Here is a 19,327-nt window from a genome sequence, read left to right as displayed (position 1 = left end):
AAATATCTTCTGAGTGCTCTGCAGATCCTTTATTCTCTTCCTCTCTTGCTATTTTATTTTGTGAATGGTTTCATTCATTTATTTTTGTTCCTTAACTCTTATGTCCATTCACTAACGATTTTCTTGCAGCTATAGGAGCTATACTAGGATGGTAACACTTATCCTGTTAGCATAATTAAATTCTCAGACAAAGTGATCATCTTAGATCCACTCCAGGCAACAAAGCTGTATTGATGTTCCCTCATAGAAATAAACTGTAGAAACATGCTCCCTGCCAGGCCCCCGGTCCCCAAGGTTTGTTGAATGTTTGAACATGTGCTAAGGTTACATAGACACCTAGCTAAGCAATGTGATCACAGATTTGTGCTAGGAGAATACTGGTTTGGGCTTAGCCCAACCTACCCATCATTTTTCACTTTGCACAGACAAGCCTCACTATTTGGTAGTCACCTATCAATTTTCCTGGAAATCTCTTGGTTTAGTTACCAGTGTTGTCCATTTTCAGTGTTAAAAGTGTCTGCCTTTGTCCATTTCCTGCTGTTAATAACACAATACCACATGACATGGCAAGTTAAAAATAACATGGGCTTGGTTTGCTCATCGCTGTACTTGAAAGTCAAGGGTTAGCATCAGCACTGCCTTCTTCAGAGAGCTGAGTCCTGAAGCAACACAGAGCATATGATGATGTGAGAGACTGCACAAAAGACCTAATCCACCTGTCATAAAACTGACTTTTATGGCAGACTTACTCTAGTCACAACCCATAACACATTGATCCATTAATCTCATGAATGGCTTAATGTATTCACGAAGGAAACCTAAGAGACATATGGGATGCTATTGAGTGAACAAATTCCTACCCTTCTAATACTATTAATGTATTGACAAGGAGACTCAAAGTCCTGCGTGGGTTCAGAAGTCAAATCACATTCCTGCCTTACCACTCGCTCTACCAAGGCCCTTGAATGCAGAGGGACGCCAAAAAGTTACTGGAAAATGGAATTCAAAGCTAAACTTATTTGAGTGCAAAACAAGCGTTTAGATTTATACTTATAAGGGGTCTTCAAAAACGTTCATGAAAAAAGCATATCCTAAAAAATTTATGAGGTTAGGATTTTTTGGTACTAAAATAAACTTACCTTTTCATTCCATTTGGAGTGCTCCTGGAAGACACTGAATAAATACACAGGCAAAAGAAAACACATCAGACTGTGGGTGCCACTGGACTCCATCACCACCTCCATCATCTCATTGTGAGTCACTTGAGAGTTTCAGGGATAAATTTATCTGGAGCAAAGTGTCATTTGGCAAAAAGAGAAGATTGTGCCAATGTTTTGATGCTTGAACTTAATTCATGATGGTTTTCTCTTGCTCCCCAAGTCAGAATTCACTACTACAAAAGTTAGTAAATTGCATTCAGCATTTCCCACAGCACTGTCTAAAAAGGACAGTATATCTCTATAGCAGATTTGTTTTGTTTACACGAGGATGTGCAGGACAAAGTCCGATGCTAGCTTTGGACACTGTTGACATGGATTTTCACAAAGTAGAAATTTAAACAGATGTGTGTACAGTTGTGATTATCCAATCAAAACATCTCTTTTTGACTTGAATTCACACAATAACTTAGCTCAGCCCGAAATCATGTGCAGATTCGTTTCGCTTCGCAGGGCTAGAATTACCTAATAAAAAGACACTATCTGTTGGATTTTTTTCCCCTGGGAGCCAGTGTGCCAATTCTCAGGGATCATTGGTTTTGCCTCCATGGCCTTTCTTGATCTCTTGGATCTAGTCGGTGGACTGGGGAGATTTCAGATCCTTCAGACTGTTTTCTTTGTCATTGCAACCATTTTAGCTTATCCACATCTGCAGCTGGAGAACTTCACTGGAGCCGTTCCTGAGCATCGCTGTTGGGTCCCACTCCTTGACAATCACGCTGTCTCTGACAATGACACTGGACTCCTCAGCCAAGAAGCTCTCCTAAGAGCTTCCATCCCTCTGGACTCAGACCTGACGCCAGAGAAGTGCCATCGCTTCATTCATCCACAGCGGCAGCTCCTGCATCTGAACGGGACCTTCCCCACTGTAAGCGAATCTGACACAGAACCCTGTATGGATGGCTGGGTGTATGACCAAAGCTCCTTCCACTCTACCATCGTGACAAAAGTAAGAGAACCCGTTTTTCTCTAATGAGTATGTGACCGGGGTACTTAGAAATAACACAAGTTATGAGTATACTTCAAGCCTTTGAATATCATGTAGGTACTCATTCTTCAATTATTCAGCCTGACATTGCTTCTATATTAAAGGTCATATATGTTTAATGTTCTATATGTTTAATGTACAATATGTTAGACGAGTCTAATACAGTCAAAAGTAGATATGACTGTGCCATCAGGTGCTTTCTGTCACAATTTCAGCAAGTCCTATGTTTTTTTTAAATGATGTATTAAAGAAGGCTCAGCCTTGATCTTGAATGAGAAATATCTTGCAGATTGGTCAAAACCTTCACTCTCAGAATTATATCCCCAGAACAGTCATAGTGGTCTATACAAAGGAGGTCTATAGTGACATGTGTGAAATTGTGTAAGTTCATAAACTTCCTCAAATGACTGCACGTTGTGATCACCTGTGAGAACAAGTTAATACAGGGCCATTAATATAATCTTCAGCTTAAGACAGGATTCCTCAAGAAAACTATGTTTGAGCTATGTCTAAGTGGCAAAATTCAGCAACTATGGAAAAGGAATGCTAGACAAGACGATAGGCACTTGACATCCTGAAGCTTGCAGTCTTGTTAAAGGGCTTTGTCTGGCTACATTGAGGCATTGTGAATTCTGCTCTGCTGGTTCCTTCTCTTCTAGTGGGACCTGGTATGTGCGTCACAATCACTAAACTCAGTGGTCCGATTCTCTGTCATGACTGGGATGCTCCTGGGAGGCGTCTTCTGCGGCCATTTAACAGATAAGTGAGTGACTCTGCTTCACAACTCTCTTTGTTAGAATGAAATTTCTGAATTGTTCATCAACAATGAAATGTTTTTGGCAAATGTGCTGTCCTGGGGAGAACTTAGTCTCCAGACACCTGCAAGCACAACTGAAAAACTGCTGTCAGTTGTAGCGAGGGCAGTTTTCTAAGGTTTGTGTTCTGAGACCTATGGGACACAAAATGACATTTTCATAAGACATGGTGGTATTTTAAGAGAGGGTTTTAAAAAGGTACCAGAGCATGTGATTTAGAGACATGAGAGAGGATTATGTTGCAATTCTTGGGATTCAGCCTAGGCAAAGACACAGATAAAGAACATGGTGTTGTCAGCACTGGTGAGAGCTACAGTATCAGCCCTTTCTGGATCCCAGGCACTGAATGCTTGTGGAACAGAGAATATCCAGCACATCTTTATCCACTGAGTCTGTTGAATAGACATTCCTATAACACTCACATGTCACCAGTGGAGCATTGAAAACTTTTTATCAGCATTCTTAGTTTTTAAAACACAAAAACCATTTTAATCTTTTAAACATTATTTATTTTCAAAGCCAGAATTAGAAAAAGAGGGAGACAGAAAGGGAGAAAGATCTTCCATCTGCTGGTTGACTCCTGAAGATAGTGACAGCAGTCAGTGTTGGACCAGGTTGAGACTAGGAGGAGGGACCTTCATTTGAGTCCCCCAAGTATGTAGCATGGGCCCAAGCAGTTGGGCCATTCTCTGCTGCTTTCCTCAGGCCATCAGGCAGGAAGCTGGAGTGGAGATGAACCATCTGGGATTCAAATCTGCACCCATAGAGGTTACAGGTGTCACAGACAGGAGCCTTATCTGCCACATCTCAACACCAGTCCCTACACTTAAACTTTGCAACTGTGCAAAGAAACTGATCCAACAATGGATGTCACAGTTGTGGAGTTATACAGTGGGGGAATTTTGTCTCCTCAGACAGACAACCATTAACCAGCCATGTAAACATTGAGAAATAAAAAGGGATTCCTACCTTAAAGGGATCCTTACCGTTCTCCATCACCATGTCACTTAGCTGTGGACTGTGCTGTCTGGAGCTGTGAGTGAAAGACAAGAGTCTTCATTCTAAGAGTTCAGTAACCAGGCCCTGTGTGAGATAGGTAGATTCTGATTGATCACAAAAAAAAAAAAAAATGTTCTGCACCTTAAATGTCGACAAATATCTTGTTAGAGTTACAAGCCAGTCTGGATTATCCCAAAATCTGCCAAGATCAACAAAATTATACTTCAACACAACAAATGGCTAAATATTAAAATGAAATAGACATGAGACAGCTGAATGGTACCCTGTGGCCTTTTCGGGGTATATAGCAGCCGGTCCGGTCCTGTATATAAACTAAAATTGAGATGTCAATGAGCTAATCATAGGTTGTGGTTAGGACTTGTTTTTTTTGTTATTTTGTTCTTTGTTTTTATTTTTTTTATTTTTTTTTTTTCTTTAACATACTGGTTACTCAAAACTATGTCAATTCCATAATATTGCAAATTGCTGTTGATGTTATATTGGGACTCTTAATTGACTGTGATGATATTATACCAGCTCTGACTTCGGACCAGAAATGGTCTCCCCAAGAAACTGTTCAACCCATCTGGACAATAAGTAGCTGGACTCCATGCTTAATATATGTTTGCAAGGAAAGAATCTTGATTGAATTTGAACTGTAATGCTGCATCAAGGTGGAGGAATCCACCAGGAGGGAGGGGAGGTGGAGGGGTGGGGGGATTCCCAAAGCCTATGAAACTGTCATATAATGCTAAATATTAATTAAAAATAAAAATTAAAAAAAAAAGAATAGCTAATGGGAAAAAAAAAGTTTATATTGTTACATGCAAATCTTTAACCTCCATTAAAAAGCTTATATTTCAAAATCTTGGGTGAGAAATTTCAAAGCTTACAGGATGGACATCTTTTAAACGCAGAAAAAAAGCAAAGAAAGCAATTAAATCTATTATCTTGAAATCTCTAACAATTTAGTGGACACTTAAAAAAAAAAAGACCCTCAATCTTCATTATATTGTGAATAGGAAGCAAGATATGGAACAGCATGACAGTTAAATATTACCTCCATTATCTCTATTATTAAGCCAACAAAGTCCAGAGATGTTTATGTAATCAGGAGTAGCTTGTTAGACACCTATGAAAATCAGAGCAAAATGCAGAGTAACATTTTACTTCTTAGTTTCTTTATAATGAGATATATCAAATATTCTTATCAGAAGTAATGTTATCATTAAAATGCCTCTAAGACTAAGTTTATACAAATCTATTTATACAAAATGCAACTGAAATTTTTAGCTTTCTTTTGAATCATCTTTGTGCTTTCAGATCATAAACTATAAATATGATTGATAATTATAATCATTCAATAAAATTCCAAACTAATTGTCCACAAAAAAAAAAAAAAAAAAAGAAATTCGCAAATTTGTGGGCTGTGTTGTGGCATAATGCTGAGGCCACCTCCTGGAGTGCCAGCACCCTATAATGTTTCCAATTCAAATCCCAGCTGCTCTACTTTCAACCCAGCTCCCTGCTAATAGTTTAGGGAAAGTAGCAGAAGATGGACCAAGTGCTTGATCCCCTACTACCCGTGTGGGAGTCCTAGAAGAAGCGCTTGATTGGAGAGTGAACCAATGAATTGAAGATTTCTGCCGCTCTCTCTTTATCATTTTCAAATAAATAAATAAACTTTTAAAAAAACCTTCAAATGTGAACAGTCCAATTTATTTCTAGTTTCATTAGAGAGAATGGATAAAGCCAAAAGGGAATTTATCTAGACATACCTGAAGTCACATAAAAGTGATTCTGCAGCCCATGTTGAAATACCATTAAATGAATCCAACGGGATTAAAAGACTCAGAAATAGAGTCCTGCTATACCGTCAGGTTGAAAGAAAAACAGAGTGTAATATCTAGCCAGATTGCGCATTAATACTCAATGAGGCAATAATCTTCACATTTTGCACAACATAAATTTCTTTTGAACATAAAGCGTGATCAATTATCATATTTCTCATATTGTGAGATTCTATTGTAGTCTAGTCATAGCCCTTTGTATAGATGCAATTCCAGTCTGAACTGAAAGATAAACAGAACTTAGGCATACATGTGTAAACACTCAAAGTGCACAAGACTTAACAGTACCATCATGTGAATGTGCTCTGAGAACAGACAAGTGTGTAAATCATTTTCTGAGTCTTCCTTTTTGTTCATTGGGCTGGGTTACTGGTCATGCAGAAATAGCACATGTCATCGTGTACAAGTTGTCTGTGGAGGTGGCCGCTTTCCCAGGCACTCCTGGAACAATGGATACATGTCTGTTTTTCAAGATCTTTTCTGTTTCTTCATGCTCATCTTACGCATTACTTTCCACTTCTAGCTCTATGGGTGGAGGCCTTCTTGCATCCTGTTCTACAGGAAGCATAATCTGCAGGATCCTATTCAGAATCAGAAGACAGGGAATGTTAACGACCCCATTGGCAACTGTGATGCCCCATTCTTGCACATTCCTTTCACACCGATTTAGACATGACCTGTGTGGCCCCGGAGTCCCAATTCCTGATTCAGAGCTTGTGTTACTTAGCCAGGGTTTACATAGCAAAATTCCATGCTGGATGGTTTTAAATGAGGAGGCTGGGAATTCCAATATCAAGGTCATGACCAATTTGGTTTCTACTGAAGGTTTTCTCCTTGGTTTGTAGCTAGCAGATTTCTCCCTACATCCTCACATAGAAGTGATAATGGGATTGCAAACAAGCTCTTTGTCATCTCTACCTGTAAGGGCACCAATGTCACATGGAACCCTTACTCCTCTATCCCTGTCTATGCCTACTCATTTCCCAAAGATGACCTCTCCACACACCATCTCTTTGAAAATAAGTGTTCAATACACCAACTCATTCCAGGTCAGAATTCTCGCATTCTAGACACTATACAGACTCTGCATTACACTAACTGATCTTGTTAATACGAAGGCATTTGCGATGAGTTCTATTTTCTAGCATTGCAGTCCATCTTCAGTAGTTTCAGTTGGTCTTCAAGATCTACTGGTAACACATAAGCAAAGAATATTTGAAATATTTGATGTCTACTTACAAATGGAGAAGGCTTTTTCTGAGAGCTGCCATTGATAATCTGTTGACACTTGAAGTGCAAAGAGTTGCTTGTTAAAAATGCACCAAATGTCAAAGCAGGCTTACTTTTCGAAAAATCTTATGTATGGTTATGGTTTCCAATTGCTAATCTGTTCTCCTTTCTCAGGTTTGGGAGGAAGTTAATGCTCAGATTCTGCTTCCTGTTGTTGGGCATTGCTGGCACCTGTACCGCCTTTTCTCCCACCTTCCTCATTTACTGCTTACTTCGCTTCTTGTCTGGGATGGCTACCTCAGTCATCATATCAAATAGTTTTTTGCTCCGTAAGTCAACATTTTGGATCTTGGGTAGTTTACAAACTTTGCCTTTGCCCTTGAAATTCCACCTTTGTGTAAAGCAAAGTCCTCCTGTTTGTGTTCTCTTTCAGTTCTAGAATGGACATTGCCCCAGTTCCAAGCCATGGGAGTTATACTGGTAACCAGTGCTGGAAGTATTGGACAGATAGCTCTGGGTGGCCTGGCTTTTTTCGTCCGTGAGTGGCACATCCTCCAAATGGTGTTTTCTGTGCCATTTCTCATCTTCTTTCTGTCCTCAAGGTATAAGCCCGTTCGCTTTTAATATTAGAGGATGTAGAAGTGCAAAATACAGGCAATGCATGTGGAATTTGTGTACATGTGGATTGCTATGTCCTTGGTCAACATTTGAGCATGCGCTATACTAATCTATTCTCTGTGTATAATTTGGGAAGCGTAACAGATACAGTTGTCAGATAACATTAAGGATACAGAATTAAATTTGCTTGTCAGATAAATGACAAATATATTCCATATGCTATTCCATATGCTGCCTGAACCACGGCTACACTGAGTGTTATTCATTGTGTGGGTGAAATTTTCTATGCATCCAAGTGTCTTTTAATTTTATGCTTAAGTGACAAAATACAAGATGTCTTACTAAGTCCAAATTTCAAATACATGGTGATTAGTGTAAATACAACAAAAACATTGCCTGATATGTAGTTTATTTAGGAATTATTCACTATTTACTTATGTAAATATTTACCTAAGCAGGGTGCATTCTTATTTGCTAAAACCAGAAAAAAATTCCTTGGATAATGCAGGGACAAATGAGTTCTGTTCTGTAACATCTGCAAAGAAAGTTCAAAACGTGGTGAGGTCATACTTGTGATTTCCTAGTACTGTTGCAAGAGACCGTGTGTTTATGCTTCTAGATAAAACCTAACTAGTGACAGGCATTCCATAGGAAGGGGAAGGTGTCTCAGGATATTGATCAGGTGAACAATGATGAAGCAAAAACTGACTGCACGTTTCTCCCATTCTTGGACAGGTGGCTGGCAGAATCTGCTCGCTGGCTGATCATTACCAACAAACCGGAGAAGGGGCTGAAGGAGCTCAGGGAAACTGCACGCAGGAATGGGAAGAATGTGGAAGACACCTTAACCATAGAGGTGAACCAGGAAGGGAACTGGTAATGGAGTGTAGGAGAAACATTACCTGACATACACACTAGTCAGTTTTCAGCAGGTGAATAAGGGTGGGAGTACGGGACTGGGTATGGGAGTGCCTCACTTAATTATCCTGATTCCCAATAAATGTTGACACTTAATATTTCACTGTTTATATAGTGAAAGAGAATACATGTTAATAAAGAGAGTGGACATGGGTAATTCACTTACAGAGATAGTGGCACTTAGTGTTAATAATTGTGAAAACTGCACGAATCCCATTCTATGTTACCGAAAGCAACACAAACAAATCACTCCTTGCTGTTTATTAGTCTTTGGTCCTTTTCCTCAGGGTGGGCTAAGAAGGATGGGTTCATGATGCTGAAAATAGCACAGAAGAAAATGTACATATTCAATCACCCAACTTCATGATTCTTCATTCAAGATATATTTGGCACTCTTCTGCTCATGGTGCTACCTAAGTGATCATGTCAGTCCAAACCTCTGTCCTAAGAAACTTACATTTTACTTAGTACACGTTCCAAGCCTACAACTGAGTGGACATGCTTCAAAAGTCTTTCTCTTTTTTTCGGACTTCTCCTTTAGAAAGCAATAGGACTCTAGGTAATGAAACAGATTGTTTACATAGAAGTAAACCATTAGATAGTGACATACATAGTTCATCACATACTATGTTAAGCATTGAAAAATTATAGTGCGGTAGGCACATTGCTTAACCATGAGTAGCCGTATTATTATGTCAGGGTTACAATATCAAGGTGGTTTTACACTAGTAAGAGAAAAAATAGTAGATTTTAAAATATTTGGGTGTGATCAAAATCAGTTAAGATGAAATATTCCCTCTTAACAAATTTTAAATGGAATTTTAAGTTGAATTAATTGTTAATAGATTTAATCTGATATATAGATATAATTCTGGGACTCTAATGATATTACCTTCCCCTTCCCACTCCTCCCTTTTTCCCACCCTCTTTCCTTCTTCCTTATGTTTTTTTTTTGTTGTTTTTGAGGTAACTTTTTAACTTTACAGTGATAAGGATTAATAAAAGGTAAAAAAAAAAAAAAGCCAAAAAAAAAAAACCACAAAAGGACCTTGGTTTTGTGGAAATACAGACTATAAACAATAACCCCACGGGAAAAAAAATGACCATTTCATCTGTATGCGTCAATTTCAAAGTAAATAATTCTAAGCCGACTCTTTCAAAGATTCAAAACAGTAAGAACCAAAGTGCTGCTGAGATTAGGTTTCTACTGTGTATGCAAGGAACACGAAAGGGGTCCAGAGTGGCACTGAGGGCTCCTTGCTGATGGACTAGCAAATTCTTCTGACAGAGGTGTTATTTTTTTTTCTCTGCCTACTTCTCCAGATTTTGACCCTTCTATTTTTAGCTCTTCTTTTTAAAAACAAAATTGTGAAGACCAACAAAGTTGTACTGCAGCTAGGTAAGCAGCTGCTGTGACACTTGCATACCGTATGCGTGCCAATTTGAGTCCCGGCTGTTGCACTTCTGATCCAGCTCCATGCTAAATATACCTGGGGAGGGAAAAGAAGATGGACCCAGTGTGTGGGCCCCTGCCACCCACGTGGGAGATCCAGATGAAAAGTTCCTGGCTCCTGCCTTTGCCCATGCGCAGTCTTAGTCATTGTGGTCATTTGGGGAGTCACCCAGTACATAGAAGATTTTCCTTCTCTATCTTCCCTCTCTCCACTTTACCATCTCTTACTGTCTCTGTATCTCCCTTTCTTGCTGTTTTTCTCTCTCTCTCTGAGTAACTTGGTCTTTCAAACAAATAAATATTTTAAAAAGAAATAAGGCAAAATAATATGCTCACAGGTATTTAAGAACTTCCCTCAAGGCATATGCCCGGCAAATGCAGAGCTAACATTTGATCATGATCAAGCCTGCCTGCAGATGATGCCACTCCAATATCTCCCCTCCACAGACTTGCCTAGACGTCATTGTCGGTTTCTAACTCACGGAAATAGGATATGCTAGAATTTTCCTGACAGAGGCTGACAGAAGAATCGAAATCAGGTCTCACAGGGTAACTTACTTTTCTTTCCACAGCAAGTAGTCATCTGAGAACTAAGCACAGGGACCAGGTATGAATGGACTTTGGACCCTAATACAAGTGAACTTCCCAGTTGCATTCCATCCCCCACCTAAATCTCCAGCCCTACAGTGCTTTTCAGTCTTGGGCTATCACTGCCTAGGTACTGTGGCGTTTCTTTTAGCTTTCTACCACTTTTGTACCTGTCATGTACCTCTAATGTTTGCATTTACTACCAGAAAGTGAGAGAGCAGATCTCATGTCCCATGGGTGCCCTAGTCATGCCCCATGCTCCTATCCTGGCCCACTCTTTGTAAAAACTGAGTAGTCTGTTGTTGCTGTTGATGCTGTTGAAGGTCGTGAGATCCACCATGAAGGAGGAGCTGGTGGCTGCACAGATAAAACCTTCTGTGTGTGACTCGTTCCAAACACCCACCCTGCGGAAACGGATCATACTCTTGTCCTTTGTGAGGTAGGCTTCACAGAGTGCCTAAGGAACATGAAATGGTGGAGGCTTGGAGCTGTTATTTCAATGGGTGCAACAAGTGGTAGGGACAGACTTGGGGAGAAAAGATAAGAAAGCTATGAAGATCGTACATGTTTGGAGATGATCAAAGGGATATAAAACTGACATGGAACCAAGTAAGTATATGATGGGGAGCTGTGTTTTTTTCACATAGCTCTACTAGAGATATCACAAGAGACTGACCAAGTTAACTTTATAATCATCATATCTGTATATATTTTAACTTTAGGGGGATTTGTTAGTTTCCATCTTAACTGGGACAAAATTACAGTAAAGGACACCAGCGATTATGTCTCAATATGTTCATCATCTCACAGAGTGTCTAGTCTCAAAATTTAAATAAATGCAGCATGTTGTCCCATGAATATTTATAAATATGTAACCAACATACAGCTCAAATGTAGAAAAATGTAGAAAATCTGGAATTCTAGAAGGCTCTATCAAATAACATCCATTATTGTACTTCCACCCTCCCAAAAAAAAAAAAAAAAAAAAAAAAACCTTAACAAGAATTACGACTTCCCTCATCTTACAATATCTTTTGATGATTTAAAAATAATGGTCATACAATGATTTTTTTTTTCTACAATACAAGTAGCACCTTTATACTTTCACCCCAAGAAATGGCCATCTGGACATGTTGGTGTTTGTAGAACTCAGGCTCTAGGTTTTATGATACACACCTTTCTTCTTTTGTTCACTACAGATTATCAAACATCATGCTCTTTATTGGCCTAAATGTCCACCTGCAGCATTTGGGGAGCAATATTTTCCTGTTGCAAGGCCTGTTTGGGGTAGCGAACCTCCTGGGTAATTTTGTTGCACTGCTGGCACTGAACCGCTTAGGCCGTCGGGGAAGCCAGGCCACGTTCTGCTTCACTCTGGGGATCTGCGTTCTGGCCCTCACAATAGTGCCCCAAGGTAAGAAAATAAAATAAGCGGGAAAAAGAAATTATTCTCTCCACCCCTACTTTCTTTTTTTTTAAAAGATTTATTTATTATTTTTATTGGAAAGGTGGATACACAGAGAGGAGGAGAGACAGAGAGGAAGATCTTCCATCCGATGATTCACTCCCCAAGTGAGCGCAACGGCCGGTTTTGTGCCAATCTGAAGCCAGGAGCCAGGAGCTTCCTCCAGGTCTCCCACACGGGTGCAGGGTCCCAAGGCATTGGGCCGTCCTCGACTGCTTTCCCAGGCCACAAGCAGGGAGCTGGATGGGGAAGCCGGGCCACCAGGATTAGAAGTGGCAACCATATGGGATCCTGGCGCGTTCGAGGCGAGGACCCTAACCACTGCGCTATGGCGCTGGGCCCGCCGCCCCGACTTTACTCAGTTGCCACACTGGCTGTACCTGTCTGGAACAAGGTAGTTGAGTTGTGAAGATTTCCTAACCTAAAAATTCAGCACTGATTGTGCCATTGAGTTGCTGATAAAAGAATTCAAAATTGGTAAAATTGGTGTGAACATAGTCCCCACATCCGAGAAGGACCTGTAAACTGTAAACTGCTCTGTTGGATCTGGCGCCCTGCTGGTAGACAGCGACTTTCCACCTGACTTTTCAGTAAGCAAACTTGTCGATACACATGACTTGATTGTGTCTGCTAAGTGTGACTCAGCCCATATAGGAAACAATATTTTCAGTTCCTCTTTCATGGTATTCCAGCTTTGGAGACAATACACTCCTCCATCTCCATGTATCCACTTGTGGGTCATACACTGCGCCTTGATTTGCAAGAGCTGAATTCAACAAATTAAACTTCCTTATCAACACACAGTAACGTGTCCAGAATAAAAAGTATTAAGTGATTACAACTTTTAGAATCAAGTTTACAGAACGAATGATCATATTTAGTGAATAGGGGAAATCGGGTTGTCACAATACCTCACCTAAATCACAGGATGCATTCTACATAGCATGACTGTATATTCGTGCATTCTAATGCATAGGTGTATTCTGTACGCTTCAACTAAATCCCAGAGGAGCAGTGTATTCCACAGGAGCGGAATGTCCTCATGTGTGCTGCCTTGCAACAGAACTCTGAAGTCCCAAATCTCTCATAAGAGTTGTTTTTTTAATTGCATAGGAAGTAGACTCTGAAATCCCTATCATGTTTGAAAAGAAAAATCCCAAATGGAGGTCATAATTTTTGGTTCCTTCCTACCCTAGATCAACGTTCTCTTGAATTGGTCCTCTACATCCTCTTGGCTTTTCACTCTCTTCTACAACAGCATTTTCTTGTCAATCTCGTACTTGCACTTAGTTGTTCAGCTCCTCTGGGACACGTCTGACCCTGTTAGCCCTTAGCAACTTCTCCTCTATGACAGTCCTCCATTCCCCACGAAGAACCAAAGGCTCAAGGAGGAAAAATGAGAGCAAGATCCTGCTGCTCTCATAGTCTTCCCCCGGTTTGGCAAGTCTCTGTTGTGCAGGGAGAAGTCATGGAATAAATCAAGTCGCTTTATTGAAATATTTCAGTCACAGCAGGTAGAGAAATCACACAGCTATTGGTCCTTACATTTTACGCCACAAACACCTGGATCTGCATTTACTCTACAAGCTGCTAGAATTGGAGGGCTGTGAAATTCGTATGGCATTGATTTTCTGAGTTTCACTGGTCTTTTTTCAAGACATGGAGATCCTGCGTATGGCTTTGTCAACTTTCGGAGGAGGACTTTCCAGTGCAGCTACCAGCAGTTGTGTTACCCATGGAAATGAACTTCTTCCCACAGCAATCAGGTAGAGACGCACGGAGAATCTGTCAGGGCTAAAAGCAGATCTTTTCAGCTAGTTGGGACTTGTGTGGGGAATGGAAACTAAGGCTTGTAAGTTACCAAAATTCTCACTTAGACGTTATCAGTTACAATAGTATGAAACATAATAAAGCTTAAGTTTTCTGAAAATTGTCTTTTTTGCCTATAATATTTTAAAATAGAACGTATCTGAATGCACTAATAGACTTGAAAATAATTAGCAAAGAAGAGAATGCATTTTTAAATGATTTGGATAAATATCTAAAAATATCAAGTAAACATGACAGGATATAAAATAATTAGTCTTGAATATTTAAAGTATCCATAAATCACAAACATAGCCAATAAAATAATAGGGGCTCTTGCAGCAATGATCTGAATGCTTTGGATTGTCAACTTGCATGTGTCTAAACATGATCAAATAATAAACCACAATACATAGGAATGTATTTTGACCGAATTGCTTTTGTGTTGTTTGTGTTCCAAGAGCAACAGCCTTAGGAATCATTTCAATCGCCGGTAGCATCGGGGCTGCCCTGGCTCCTTTGATAATGATTGTAAGGATTTACTATGTGCCCTTGCCATGGATCATCTATGGAGTCTGCTCCATCCTCTCTGGCCTTGCTGTGCTGCTGCTTCCTGAGACCAAGAACCAGCCCCTACCTGACTCTATCCAGGATCTGGAGAATCAGTGAGTGAATCTGGTAGCTGTGCTGAGAGCGTCTGTGTGCCAGGAGCCTGTGACGAGAACGGCAAAGCACCCGGCAGCATTACGTCACCCCTAAGTGATCTCAGCTCTGCCCTGCAACTGTGCACCTCTAGGTTTATCAGAAAAGAGCTAAAATCGAGTTTTTTTCTGTCTTCCCTTCTGTAGTATAGCATACACATTCACACAGGAGGTTGCCCCAGTAGCTGGAATCCTGTGGTTCCAAGAGTGCTGGGAAAATGCTATTTAAGTCTATATTATTCATTTAAAAAATGTGGGGGTGGGGGTGGTTCGGGGACAGTGGCTAACTATTAAACTGTAGTCACTCTCCAAAATGGCAGCATATCTAAGGATAAAGTCCTATTTCGTTGCCTATGAGACTGAGTCCTTGTGGCTTTCCCCGGGAATAAACAAGTTTGCAAAAGACAAGAAAGGTACAGTAAAGAAACATTTAAAAAATGATAGAAGAGTGGATAGGATTGTAAATCTCTTGCAGGCTTTGATATTTCCAAAGACCCCTTTGGAGACTGGAAGGACATCCCAGGGTGAGAGTGGACACTTGACGCCGCCTTCTCAGCTGCTGACTCAGCTTGGTCTTTGACATCACAAGATTCGCTGTAGACCTGGGGGGGGGGGCGGGGCGGGTCCCAGTTCTTACCAAAGCTGGCGTCCTGTCAGCATGCTCCAAAGAGTGCAGGGAATGCCTGTTTTCACCATGGCCCTCCATGTTTGTGCTTAGTTGTGGTTTGCTTTGTGTCTGTCTCAGGAGAAAAGCCAATCAGGAAGACAGCCTCATCAAAGTGACACAGTTCTAGCGGATTCCACAAGCCAACTGCAGATCGAAGCACACAAGACAAAGGAAAGTCATCAGGATCATTCCATAATACTCACAAACTTGAAACTGAATAAACAGCTATGACAGAAAAACGGTCCCCACCTAGGATTGTGGCACTAACTTACTGTCTATAAAATATTCATGGTTGAACACAGTAAAACATTTTAGAAAAAATCCTACTCTAAAGGAAATCATGACACAATGTATCATTGTAAATACTTAACATATTTGGGGATGGAAAAGTAGAATAGATTTAAAGCAATGAGTCTTTCCCAATTCATTAATATAATAATTGATGTAATCATTCTGGCGTGAATGCCAACAGTTTTGAAACAACTTGAAAATGTAGTAGCTCAAAACTTGTGTAAAAATGAATAATTAACACAATGATTCCTAAATAATGAATTTCATGAAATAAGGATGAGTCAGGCTAGAGCAAGCTGGAGCTGGATGTGTTTATTTTGTCATCATAAATTGTCAGGGAATAAAGGGTTATGTAGTCAAGTCTGAGGGACATCACAAAATTTGTGGAGAAAAGGAATTAAAAGATAAGCTTTATTTGGTACATAAAATTTTGAAACCTATGTGTAGCTTTTAAGTAGCTTTTCTGAGACATTTGGAAGATTTCCAATTATGAATTTTTACCAAAAGACTGCTTGGGTGTTGTTATCAAACAAAGGAGTCTTGGCAAAAAAAAAAAGGTAATGGAAAATGCATTATGAGAAAGATATGTACTAGTTTGAAGAATTTTTATTTTTAGACCCAAGTAAACTTATGAAAACTTATTTTAACATATCTAGACAGGGTTTTGTTTGAGGTACTAATAAGGATAATATATCAGTTTGAAAAGAGCCATTGTCAGAGCAACATGAACTCTGCTAAAATTAAAGCAAGAAGAAACCTCAAATTCATGGTGAAGCATGAATGGTAGAATGAAATCGATGATGCTTTATAAAATGGTATTAGGACAATGCCTAAAATAAATCAATTTACAAATGGATAACTTGTTTGAAGAAGGGATGAGGTGATACTGAACATGGAGCCCACAGCAGCAAACCATCCAAAGAACTTGTAGGAAAAAAATAATCTTCCCTATCCCCTAATCAAAGAGGCACAGTGAGTAAAAGTAGAAACTCTGGACTCTCCATTGATCCAACTGATCCGCTTCAGACTGAAAAATTTAAATGGAGCAGGTGTTCTGCTTAGTGGATTTGGAAAGTGTTGTGCCCAAATCAGCTGCAGACCAATACAGCAATTTCCAAGGAACTGTAAGAAGTGCGATTGAAATGCTTGAGAGTTCCAAAAAGAACTAAAATGAGAGATAAAGCATATCTTCAGGGCAACGATCTTCAAGACAAAGCAGTCTCAAAGCAGTATTTATCACAAAGGACAACGAGAGAAGAGCGGAGACCATAGCGACAGTTTGCGAGATTGCTCAAGATAACTCTGTGATTTTTTGGAGGACCAGACTGCTCCCATGTACTCATTCATGATAGAGTTTTGACAAGAAAAACACTCAGGGTCCTTCACCACTGTAATTCCCCTGGTTAAATAAAAACAATTTTGTGACTCAGGACATTGGGATTGGGGGCGGATGGCAGCCTCCCACAGTGTGTCCACTGTAGGGGGCACCCCTGCCGGGCCGGATCCAAGGCTGGGAGCTGAGCAGGCCAAAACCACTGCCAAAAAACTCTATGATGGACTATGTCAACCAGTAGATTATTCAACAGTCTCATCATGCCTGGAGTGGCGAAAATGGCAGCAATGCATAACTGGTGAACTACCGGGACCACTTGAGAAAGGATCTCAGAATATGCCCTACATCTGGGACCTGGGGTGGGTGGGAGACTGGGTGGGGCTTCTCCTCAATATTCCCTTTAGCCCTTGTAAGTTTTTACCCTAATCAACAATGGAAAGATTGCCAAAATAAAATTTAAAAAAAAAAGTGACTGAGTCCTTGGCATTTCCCAGGCCCAAGAGCAACCAAAAGCCTGCAGCAGGACGGCAGGATGGTGGGACGAGTCGGAAGATTCAGGGCCGTTGGGGCCCTTGGGGTTGGGGTGGATAGCAGCCCCCCACAGTGTGTCAACTGTGGGGGGCACCCTTGCCAGGCCAGATCCGAGGCTGGGGGCTCAGCTGGCCAAAACTACTGCCAAAAGGCAGTGACTGAGTCCTTGGCTTTGGGCGAGAGTGTACCCAGTGGTGCCAGGCTCTGCCTGCTGGCCACACAGCGGCGAGCTCTGAGGTTTTTAGGATATGAAATTGCTGCTTAGGGACTCCTATTAATAAGGCCAACTTTAGTGTATGTGAAAGATGAATTCTGGGTGATTCCCGGTTATAGGGTCCTGAAACTTTCGGGTAAGCATGGGGACTGAGACCTGATGGTTTGGAGGGGAGTGTACATAAGATCTATTTGAGTCAGACTGAATCACCAGCCAAATTAGGAATCCTGAGAAGGGCTATTAGCATAGAGCATCACTGACTGCCACACACCGGTCCAAACCAAAGCTATGGATGGGGGCCTGTCTAGCTGGGCACCACAACTTGACTGGGTGTTGGAGAAGTGGACTGGTCACATTCTGCAGGTCAAGACACTTACCGGCACACGAGAGAATTTGGTCCAGGGGTAAACTCTATGGGGGTAGTGTGGGCCTAACCCTGTGGAAATACAAGTCCCACAGGTTAGCTTGGACCTGTGCCAATCTGAAGTCAGAAGCCCCCGAAGCTTCCTCCAGGTCTCCCACACGGGTGCAGGTCCCAAGGCTTTGGGCCATCCTTGACTACTTTTCCAGGCTACAAGCAGAGAGCTAGATGGGACGTGGGGTGGCCGGGATAAGAATTGGCACCCATATGGAGTCCTGGAGTGTGCAAGATGAGGATTTTAGCCACTAAGCTCTTGTGCCGGGCCCTCTCCTTCTCTTTATAAATTTTCCTTTCAAATAAAAACACATAAACTTAAAAAAAAATAAACATACGAGAAAAGATTCAAGCTCCCTAGCTGTCAGCAAAATACAAATGAAAACCACATTGAGGTTCCACCTAACACCAGTGAGATTGGCCTACATTCAGAACGCTACTAAAAACACATGCTGGAGTGGATGTTGGGAGAAAGGTACCCTCTTTCACTAATGGTGGGAGTGTAACTAGTACAACTACTACAGAAGTCAGTGTGGAGAGTGCTAAGATAGTTGAAAATAGACCAGCCATATGACCTAGCTATCCCACTTGTGGGGATATACCCTAAAGAAATGAAATCTATATATGAGAAAGGGAACTGTAGTCCTATATTAACAGCAGCACAATCTATAATAGCAAAGATATGGAAACAATTCAGATGCCCGTCAAAAGAGGAGTGGATAAAGAAATTGTGGTACATCTACTCCAGGGAATGCTACTCAGACATTAAAAGAATGGAATTCTGCCATTGGCAATCAAATGATCCCAACTTGAGACCATTATGCTCAGTGATATGAGTCAATCCCAAAAGGACAAATATCATATGTTCTTTCTGAAATAAGGCAACCTTCATGCAAAATACAAGATCATAGCTCTTTCAATACTGCTTTTGCTACATCTCAGGGGGGTTGATATTTCTGTTTTTTATTAAAAGTTTTTGTTTTTATTATTAATTTCCTCTCTGACTCATAGGTCACACAGTAGCATGATTTGCTTCTTGAAGGTTTTTGATTTTCTTTTTTATGTCTTCAGCAACACATTGATAATTCAGTAGCATGTTGTTTCATTTCATGGTGCTGCTAATTTTCTATTTATTCTCCCTGTTGTTGATTTTGTTTTATGGCTTTTTGTTTATGGGGATATATAATAACTGTGTAATAGGGGTTATCATATCCAGATGTGAAGATAC

At 40.6% G+C, this 19,327-nt stretch overlaps 2 protein-coding genes across 2 annotated transcripts in view; one reads left to right on the top strand and one right to left on the bottom strand.

The window, feature by feature from the left end:
- Nucleotides 1-19,327, bottom strand: part of LOC101517686 (organic anion transporter 7-like) — a 67,008-nt gene that overhangs the window by 21,329 nt on the left and 26,352 nt on the right. The gene's annotated exons all lie outside the window — the stretch shown is intronic.
- LOC101525147 (organic anion transporter 7-like) lies at nt 1,765-14,616 on the top strand. The gene is made up of 9 exons (XM_004596747.4): nt 1,765-2,166; nt 2,865-2,968; nt 7,274-7,428; nt 7,533-7,701; nt 8,453-8,573; nt 11,000-11,115; nt 11,876-12,090; nt 13,799-13,907; nt 14,409-14,616. Exons 1-9 carry the CDS (start codon nt 1,765-1,767, stop codon nt 14,614-14,616), a joined length of 1,599 nt encoding a protein of 532 aa, XP_004596804.3.

This window comes from Ochotona princeps, chromosome 4 (assembly GCF_030435755.1).
Source record: "Ochotona princeps isolate mOchPri1 chromosome 4, mOchPri1.hap1, whole genome shotgun sequence".
Taxonomy (NCBI): domain Eukaryota; kingdom Metazoa; phylum Chordata; class Mammalia; order Lagomorpha; family Ochotonidae; genus Ochotona; species Ochotona princeps.
Note: the sequence above shows the minus strand (reverse complement) of the source record. Positions and strands in the feature narration are given on the sequence as shown.

Bases quoted from the DNA above. Each gene is read 5' to 3' on its own strand.
- LOC101525147 (XM_004596747.4), top strand. From the start codon at position 1,765: ATGGCCTTTCTTGATCTCTTGGATCTAGTCGGTGGACTGGGGAGATTT. The intron at 2,167-2,864 runs GTAAGAGAACCC...CTTCTCTTCTAG, and splicing joins ACTCTACCATCGTGACAAAA to TGGGACCTGGTATGTGCGTC. The intron at 11,116-11,875 runs GTAGGCTTCACA...TGTTCACTACAG, and splicing joins ATACTCTTGTCCTTTGTGAG to ATTATCAAACATCATGCTCT.